This window comes from Carlito syrichta, unplaced genomic scaffold (genome assembly GCF_000164805.1).
Source record: "Carlito syrichta isolate Samal-C Ts95f unplaced genomic scaffold, Tarsius_syrichta-2.0.1 Scaffold309739, whole genome shotgun sequence".
Classification (NCBI taxonomy): Eukaryota; Metazoa; Chordata; class Mammalia; order Primates; family Tarsiidae; genus Carlito; species Carlito syrichta.
In genome coordinates this window covers 78239-87459 of record NW_007253835.1, presented here as the reverse complement: position 1 = coordinate 87459, position 9221 = coordinate 78239, and the positions used below count along the sequence as shown (strand labels likewise).

Genomic DNA, 9221 nt, shown 5'->3' with positions numbered 1-9221 from the left:
TCACCTCAGCCTCCCAAAGACGCGGGATTACAGGCTGAGCCACCAAACCCGGCCATCCCAGGACTTTTGAAGGCAGAGACGAGAAGATTGCCCAGGGGTTCCAGACCAATCTGGGCAACTTGGTGAGAATTCATCTCTACAGTAAATTAAAAAAACTAGCTGGGCATGGTGGTGAGTGCCTGTAGTTCCATCTATTTGGAAGACTGAGGCAGAAGGATCGCCTGAGCCTAGTGGGCTAAGGCTGCAGTGGCCATAAGCCTGCTACTGCACTGCAGCCTGGGTGACAGAGTGAGGCTCTGACTCAAAAGAAAAAAAAAAAGAATTAACAGGGCATGGTGGCACCTGCTTGTAGTCCTAGCTACTTGGGAGTCTGAGGCAGGAGGATCACTCGAGCTCAGGAATTTGAGGTTACAGTGAGCTGTGATTACACCACTATACTTCGGCAGGGACAACAATGCACCTGCTCGACCTGCTGGGCTCCGGTGATCCTTCTGCCTAAGCCTTCCAAGTAGCTGGAACTACAGGCGCGCGCTACCACGCTCAGCTAATTTTGATTTATTGTAGAGATGAGGTCTCGCCAAGTTGCCCCAGGCGGGTCTCGAACCCGCGGGCTCAGGCAATCCACTCACCTCAGCCTCCCAAAGGCATGGGATTACAGGCTGAGCCACCGAGCCCGGCTTAATTTATTTTTCTTAAATGTATTTTCTAATTTACCAACATTGTATATTAATTCCTGTGTGATAAGTAACTGTGGGGAAGGTAACAGGAGTATTCTGTTCATATCTCCGTTTAACGTATTATTTTACTTCCTTACAGCTCAAGAAGAAAACTTGTGGCTCCCAAAACAAATGTTTTAGATTTTAAAAGGGTTATCTGGGCAGTGCTTAGAGGAAGTCAGGAATTCACATAGTTTTGGTGTGTGGGTGTTTTCTCAGTAAGGATTATTATTCACTTAAATGATAATCTTTATATCTTTGTCATATATTTGGTTTTCTTAATGCTTCACAGCCTAGAGACAAATACTGTGGTCCAGACCTACAATGCCGGACGTCCTGTCTGGAGTTGTTGCTGGTGTCTTGATGAGAATAATTATATATATGCTGGACTGGCCAATGGTTCAATTCTGGTGTATGACTTGCGAAACACAAACAGTCATGTCCAGGAGTTGGTCCCTCAGAAAGCCAGGTAAGGAACCAGTCACCTTTTTCCTGGAGGTAGCAACTTTCTCTTGGATTGTTATATAAATCTCTTCAGGAGGTGTTCCACAGTTGCTCAGAAATCCTCTCAAAGAACAGCTCTCTAAGATCTACTGATCTCGCTTCAGACTCAGTGAAATCCTTAGAGTTTGTGTTCATTTTTACATGATAGAAAGCACTGATACCAAGTTATAGCTAGGTCTTTGAAGTCTAACATGGTAAATTAGAGTGAGATCTGTGTTCGGAACCCAGCTCCACTACTTTGGAACTGTGTGACCTTTGTTATTTTTCTTGGCCTGTTGTGAGCTTCATGTGTAAAATCTGGTTAACATAGATTTGCTTCAATAGCCACATTTCTAGCACATAGGAAGATATCAATAAAAAGTAGCCTGATAAAAAGCTATTTAAAACGTCACTAATCCAAAACTAAACCAACTTAGTTTGAGGATATTATATTATTATTATCTTATTATTATTATCATCATCATCACTTATAATCCAGTTATGGGATTGGGAGTTTGTAAAGTCGGCCCAAGTTCTGAGAGTGAATGGCTACCAGCACCATTGTGTCTTCTCAGAATGTGTTGAGCACTGTTTGGACTATCCAGAAGGTATAAAGTTCTCAAAATAGTAGTGGGGTCTGACCTGGCCAAGATGAAAAGTATCTTAAGAGAGAATGTTCAGCCGGGCTCGGTGGCTCAGCCTGTAATCTCGCGCCTTGGGAGGCTAAGGTGAGTAAATTGCCTGAGCCCGCGGATTTGAGACCCGCCTGGGCAACTTGACGAGACCTCATCTCTACAATAAAAATCAAAAATCAGCCGGGCGTGGTAGTGCGTGCCTGTAGTTACAGCTACTTGGAAGGCTGAGGCAGAAGGATCGCCGGAGCCCAGCAGGTTGAGGCTGCGGTGGCCAGGAGCGGCCACTGCACTCCAGTCTGAGTGACAGAGTGAGACTCCAACTCAAAAAAAAAAAAGTGAGAATGTTCATTTCCAGTTTGAATATATATTGAAAGGAGCAGGGGAATCTAAACATAAAGGTATCACTACAGTAATAAACCTTTACCAAACTAGCCTCAGCACTTTGGAATTTTTTCATTTGAGTGGGGTAGATCATATTTCAGTGGTATGGTCCTGATGGGATGGGCATGAAGATGATTGCTGTGAAATCCAAGCAAACAAAGTAATTTCTATTAATACAGAGGGACCCATGTAGAGTAGACGATAAAATACGACAAGTTTAAAAATAAGAAGGAAAGAGCCGGGCTCGGTGGCTCAGCCTGTAATCCCGCGCCTTTGGGAGGCTGAGGTGAGTGGATTGCCTGAGCCCGTGGGTTCGAGACCCGCCTGGGCAGCGAGACCTCATCTCTACAATAAATAAAAAAATCAGCCGGGCATGGTAGCGCATGCCTGTAATTCCAGCTACTCGGAAGGCTGAGGCGGAAGGATCGCTGGAGCCCAGCAGGTCGAGGCTGTGGTGGCCGGGAGCGGCCACTGCACTCCAGTCTGGGCGACAGAGTGAGACTCCAACTCAAAAAAAAAAAAATAGCAAGGAAAGAATATTTTTATGTATTATTCATTTTTGGTTTTGTTTACTTTGGCTACCTTTATGTGACAGGGAAAATGAAATAAAACAGGTAACAGAGTTGCTTTGACAACTTCAGCAGAAACAAGGTCATAGGAACATATTTTGCAGGCTGATAGTTCTGAGAGGATTCTTGGCATCTTAGTCCTAGTCATATTGCAGAAAGAAATTTAGAAAATCTAAGGAAGCTGTCCTTTTTCTGAATTAAAATGTAGTTGCTTTTAGCTGTATTTTAATTGCAGAATCTATGAACTATAGCTTGGGTCTTTTTTTTTTTTTTTTGAGTTGGAGTCTCACTCTGCCGCCCAGACTGGAGTGCAGTGGCCGCTCCCGGCCACCGCAGCCTCGCCTGTTGGGCTCCGGCAATCCTTCCGCCTCAGCCTTCCGAGTAGCCGGAATTACAGAAATGTGCTACCACGCCCAGCTAATTGTTTGATTTTATTGTAGAGATGAGGTCTCGCCTGCCCAGGCGGGTCTCAAACCCGTGGGCTCAGGCAATCCACTCACCTCAGCCTCCCAAAGGCGCGGGATTATAGACTGAGCCACCGAGCCCGGCTTAGCTTGGGTCTTTATTTTAATATATATATATATATGTATGTGTGCTTCATTTTTTAAATTTTTTTTTTGCATTGGAGTCTCACTCTATAGCCCAGACTGGAGTGCAGTGGCGTGCTCACGGCCACCGCAGCCCCGACCTGCTGGACTCAGGTGATCCTTCTGCCTCAGCCTTCCAAGTAGCTGGAATTACAGGCATGTGCTACCACACAGGGCTAATTTTTTGATTTATTGTAGAGATGAGGTCTTACCAAGTTGCCCAGACTGGTCTCTAACCCGTGGGCTCAGGCTATCCTCTCACCTCGGCCTCCCAAAGTGCTGAGCCACTACACCTGGCCATTTTTTTTTACTTTTCTTGTGTCAGTGGCTTACCCTATTTCCAGGAGCTCCACACCAGCAAAGCTTCCTAATTACTGCGATTTTTTTTTTTTTGAGTCGAAGTCTCACTTTGTCGCCCAGACCAGAGTGCAGTGGCTGCTCCCGGCCACCGCAACCTCGACCTGCTGGGCTCCGGCAATCCTTCAGCCTCAGCCTTCCGAGTAGCTGGAACTACAGGCACGCTCTACCACGCCCAGCTAATTTTTTATTTATTGTAGAGATGAGGTCTCGCCAAGTTGCCCAGGCTAGTCTCGAACCCACGGGCTCAGGCAATCCACTCACCTCAGCCTCCCAAAGTCGTGGGATTACAGGCTGAGCCACCAAGCCCGGCTTATTATGATCTTATATCCATTAAATTTCCAGGTCCACTTTAAAAAATACCTTCTGTAGCGTCTGCTGTCTCCCCTGAAATTAGATGCAGAATATTGTATGTATGCTTTTTAATTTCTGCAGAGAGGGGTGATGATTTTGGTCAGATGTCAGAAGATAGTGACCCACATGTGTTTAACCTCTTCTGTAGAGGTAGGAATGTCCTTGAGGGCTCCTGGTAGTGGGGTCTGGAGCTGTCCAAGTTTTAGAATGTGAGACATAGTTTTTTTTCTTTCTTTCTCTTCAGATGCCCACTCGTATCCCTGTCATACATACCCAGAGCTGCCTCAGCTGCATTTCCATATGGTGGGGTTTTGGCTGGAACCTTGGAGGATGCGACTTTTTGGGAACTGAAAATGGACTTTTCTCATTGGCCTCATGTGCTGCCATTGGAGCCAGGGGGCTGCATAGACTTTCAGACGGAGAGCAGCACCCGGCACTGTCTTGTGACTTATAGGCCTGGTGAGTGTTGGAGTGTCCTCATGGGACCTCCTGCTGTTTGTTTAGGACCAGATTGATAGAGGGGAAGGAAAGAGAGCTTGATCCCACCCTTTGGGTATCCGTGGTACACTTTACATTCCAGTAGAATGTGTTGTAGCTCTTGCTACTACAGTGAGGATGATGATGCCAGGTTCTCCTGCATGTGAGGTAGCCACTTAGGAACCCCTGCAACTTAAAACAATGATGCAGTGTGGAGGCCAGCTCTTGGGGCTATTGAACCATCTTCACATCAATTTCATGTCTTCTGCCTGCCCCTCATTTCACCTAAGAGAAAGACCCAGATGAAGGCAGCCATGAAGTGCCCAGATGATGATATTAACTATTTTTTCTTATTTGGAGCCAACAAATGTAAATAAGGGAAAATGGACAACCACATCGTATGGGCCTGGCCAGCTGACTGTCACTGCCTCCAGAACCAGAGGTGGAATGCCTGACAGATGATGGTGCTTAATTCACAAGTTCTTTCTAGCCTAAAAGGCATCTTTTTTCTTTCTAATTTGGTCTTAAAGTCTCTCCCAGGAAAATTGCTGTAAACTCTAGCCCCTGGCAGGGTTCCAAGTGGTCTTGGGTGTTTACAGTATGCCTTTCACAGGGTATTTCTTTACCCTGGCAGATGGCCTAATTCTAAGTGTCTAGCCCATGACTAGATGTCCCTCTCACAGGAAATATGCTTATACTGGCAGGTACCCTTGTGGTTCTTGTCTGACCTGTGTCCGGTTTCTTCCTACCAAGATAGCCACCCTCTAGGAAAGCCCCAACCAGGAAAGAACTTAGGTTCAGATGTGTCGGTCAGGTGAGACGCACAAAAAAGGAGGCAATTCAACAAAAACGTGATGTGACAGAAGTACTTTATTACTTACAGAGAGAAGAAGGCAACATACTTCAAAGGGCCAATGGGAATAAAGGGGAGTCGTCCGAGATATGCATACTCAGCTGTGGGGGGAGCACGGGTGATATGGGAAAATGAAGAACAAGTGGGCTGTGTTCCAAGCCACGACTTGGGGAGGGGAAGCTTTAACTAAGCCAAAGGTTTTGAATAAAAACAACTTAAGTCAGACCTAAAAGTGGATGCCGAGGTAGCAGCTGTAGCAAATTTGTAATAGGCAGATGTTTGATCAGAGTTAATCATTAAGTGCCCACACTGCTAGTTGTGAGTAGATGTGATTGTTTTGGTTTGTTTTAGCTGTGAGACTGTGTCAGCTAGCTCTTCTGACCCTCTTGGCTGTTTGTCATCCCACAGCCCTGCTGTCTCCCAAGGCTATGACTTGTGTAGAAAGCTGGAGGTTCCATTTTGTTCTCCACCTTTTGTTTGCCTATCAGCAGAACCTCAAATATGTGTTTCCCTTTCTGTAATAACATGCTTTCATGTTATAAAAATGTGTGGTCCCGGGGGCTAATGAGGTTCTCACTGGAGAAGGAAAAAAACCTTTTACTCAGAACTCTTGAAAAATAAATTTCCAGCTGGGCTCGGTGGCTCAGGCTGTAATCCCGCGCCTTGGGAGGCTGAGGTGAATGAATTGCCTGAGCCCGTGGGTTCAAGACCCGCCTGGGCAACTTGGCGAGACCTCGTCTCTACAAGAAATAAAAAATTTAGCCGGGTGTGGTAGCGCGTGCCTGTAGTTCTAGCTACTTGGAAGGCTGAGGCGGAAGGATTGCTGGAGCCCAGTAGGTCGAGGCTGCGGTAGCCAGGAGTGACCACTGCACTCCAGTCTGGGTGACAGAGTAAGGCTCCAACTTGAAAAAGAAAAAGAAATTTCCGCAGAGCTCTGGCAAGAGACGGTGATTTTACTAAAATGGATAACTCATTCTCAGAATTGTCTCTTGTAGGCAAAAGCCTATTGCAGATAACTTGCTTTATCCTACCCTAGGTTCTGAATTCCATTTGTTTTGTATTATTTTTCTCTTGTTATTGTGTTTTGTAGCTTTGGGGGGTGGTCAGAGACAGACAGTGACACAGTCACGACTCACCACAGCTTTGATCTCATGGGTTCAAGTGATTTTTCTGCCTCAACCTCCCAAGTCGCTGGGGTTACAGGCATGTGCCACCATGCCTAGTTATTTGATTTTTTTTTTTTTTTGTAGAGATGAGGTTTTGCTATGTTGCCTAGGCTGGTCTCAGGCTCCTGGAATCAAGCACTTCTCCTACCTTGGCTTCCCAAAGTGCTAGGGTTATAGGTGTGAGCCATTGCACCTGGCCTGTAGCTATTTCTTGATGGCTTAATACACTTAAGACTTTTCTATCGAACTATGTTGTAAGTGTCTAAAGTTCAAGTACTTGGTTAATGTACTTTTGTAGCATCCCCATGGTGCAGCACTGATTTCTCTCTCCCCTAGATAAAAACCACAACACCATGCGAAGTGTGCTGATGGAGCTGTCTTACAGGCTGGATGACACCAGAAATCCAGTCTGCTCCTGCCATTCTGTACAAACATTTCCTGGGGGACCCACTTGTAAGTTATTGACCAAAAGTGCCCTTTTCCAAAGCCCAGAGAATGATGGCAACATCCTGGTGTGTACTGGAGATGAAGCATCAAATTCTGCCTTGGTAAGCCGTTTTTAAATTTTATTTTCTATAGAAAGTAGTTTTGTTTAAAATGTTTTGGTAAAGGGCCGGGCACGGTGGCTCATGCCTATAACCCCAGCACTTTGGGAGGCCGAGGTGAGTGGATTGCCTGAGCCTAGGGGTTTGAGATCAGTCTGGGCAACTTGGTGAGACCTCGTCTCTACCATAAATTTTAAAAATTGGCCGAGCTCGGTGGCTCAGCCTGTAATCCCGTGCTTTGGGAGGCCAAGGTGAGTGAATTGCCTGACCCCATGGGTTCGAGACCCACCCGGGCAACTTGGCGAGACCTCATCTCTACAACAAATCAAAAATTAGCTAGGCGTGGTAGCGCACGCCTGTAGTTCAGCTGCTTGGAAGGCTGAGGCGGAAGGATCACCGGAGCCCAGCAGGTCAAGGCTGCGGTGGCCAGGAGCGTGCCACTGCACTCTAGTCTGGGTGACAGAGTGAGACTCCGACTCACAAAAAAAAAAATTGAGCCAGACTCTGACTAAAAAAAAAAAAAAAAAAGTTGGTAAAGGAAAGCCTAAACATTTCTATATAGAAGTATGTAAAGCAAAAAACCAAAGTTCTGCATCATAATCCCACATATCTGCATATGTGTGTACCTGCGGTTGCTTGGTTTACATGAATCATACTTTATGTACAGTTCTATACTTTGTTCTTCTCCTATTTAAATTCTTATCTTAGATATCTTTTCATTTTATATGTGTACATTGACCTCTTTTTTTCTTTTTTTGTGAGTGGGAGCCTCACTCTGTCACCCAGGCTAGAGTGCTGTGGCATGCTCATGGCCACTGCAGCCTCGGCCTGCTGGGCTCAGGCGATTCTTCCACTTCAGCCTCCTAAGTATGATGTCACGCCCAGCTAATTTTTTGACTTACTGCAGAGACAAGGCCTTGCCACACTTCCCAGGCTGGGCTCAGGCAGTCCTCTTTCCTCGGCCTCCCAAAGTGCTGGGATTATAGGTGTGAGCCACCATGCCCGGCTGCCTCATTCTTTATAACAACCATGAGCCATAGTGATCCAGGGGTAAAATTGTGAATCTTTTAAATTAAAAAAAAGAAAGAAAAAAAAGCACTACTGAAGCCTCCCAAAAATATTTGATCCATGCATCAGCTTAATTTAGGATGAAGGCAACGGATGAAAGGTTGAGGAATTTTACAGGTTAGGGTTCAGCCTGTCACCACCTGAATATGTTGATCGATTTTTAGCATCACTATAAGTGGATTAACAAGAAATAATACGTCTTTTTAATGTAAGGCAACATGAAGCACACAGTGCCTCCTATGAGATGTGCTAACTTTCATTTACTGAAGTTGTAAGGGGCCAGGCGTTTATAATCCCAGCACTTTGGGAGGCCAAGTTCAGAGGATTACCTGAGCCCACAGGTTCACGACCAGCCTGGACAAGTTGGCAAGACCTCATCTCTACAATAAATCAAAAAATTAGTCGGGCATGGTGGCATGTGTCTGTAGTTCCAGCTACTTGGAAGGCTGAGGTGAAAGGATCACCTGAACTGTGAGTATGCCACTGTGCTTCCAAACTGGGCAACAGAGTGAGACTCCAACTCAAAAAAAAGAAAGAAAGAAAAAATTGCAGAGAGTAAAGAAACAAGTTTAATAATAGCACAGAAAGCAAATAGACAAGTGCGGGTTGTGAGCGTTCTGTAGGACAGCTAATCCAGCTTCTACCAGTCACTGGCAGAAGAAAAAAAGGTGGGAAGGTTGTGTCTGCTCTAGATTAAAAGAGACTTAATTAAAATTTGTAACCACCAAACGTATGTAGACCTTCCTGGATCTTGAATCAAACAAACTGAACATAAAAAAAGAGATATCAGCCCGGCCCGGTGGCTCAACCTGTAATCCCAGCGCTTCGGGAGGCTGAGGTAAGTGGATTGCCTGAGCCCACGGGTTCGAGACCCACCTGGGAAACTTGGCGAGACCTCATCTCTACAAGAAATCAAAAACTAGCCGGGTGTGGTAGTGCGCGCCTGTAGTTCCAGCTACTCAGAAGGCTAAGGCGGAAGGATCGCCGGAGCCCAGCAGGTCGAGCCTGCGGTGGCCGGGAGCGGCCACTG

The 9221-nt window shown here is 45.9% G+C and overlaps 1 protein-coding gene across 1 annotated transcript in view; it reads left to right on the top strand.

Moving 5' to 3' along the window:
- RFWD3 (ring finger and WD repeat domain 3) overlaps positions 1–9221 on the top strand; it is a 46886-nt gene that overhangs the window by 35736 nt on the left and 1929 nt on the right. Inside the window, exons 11-13 of the mRNA XM_008067728.2 lie at positions 1009–1185; positions 4327–4541; positions 6915–7126. Of these exons, the coding sequence (XP_008065919.1) occupies positions 1009–1185; positions 4327–4541; positions 6915–7126 (604 nt within the window). The remainder of the gene's footprint in view (positions 1–1008; positions 1186–4326; positions 4542–6914; positions 7127–9221) is intronic.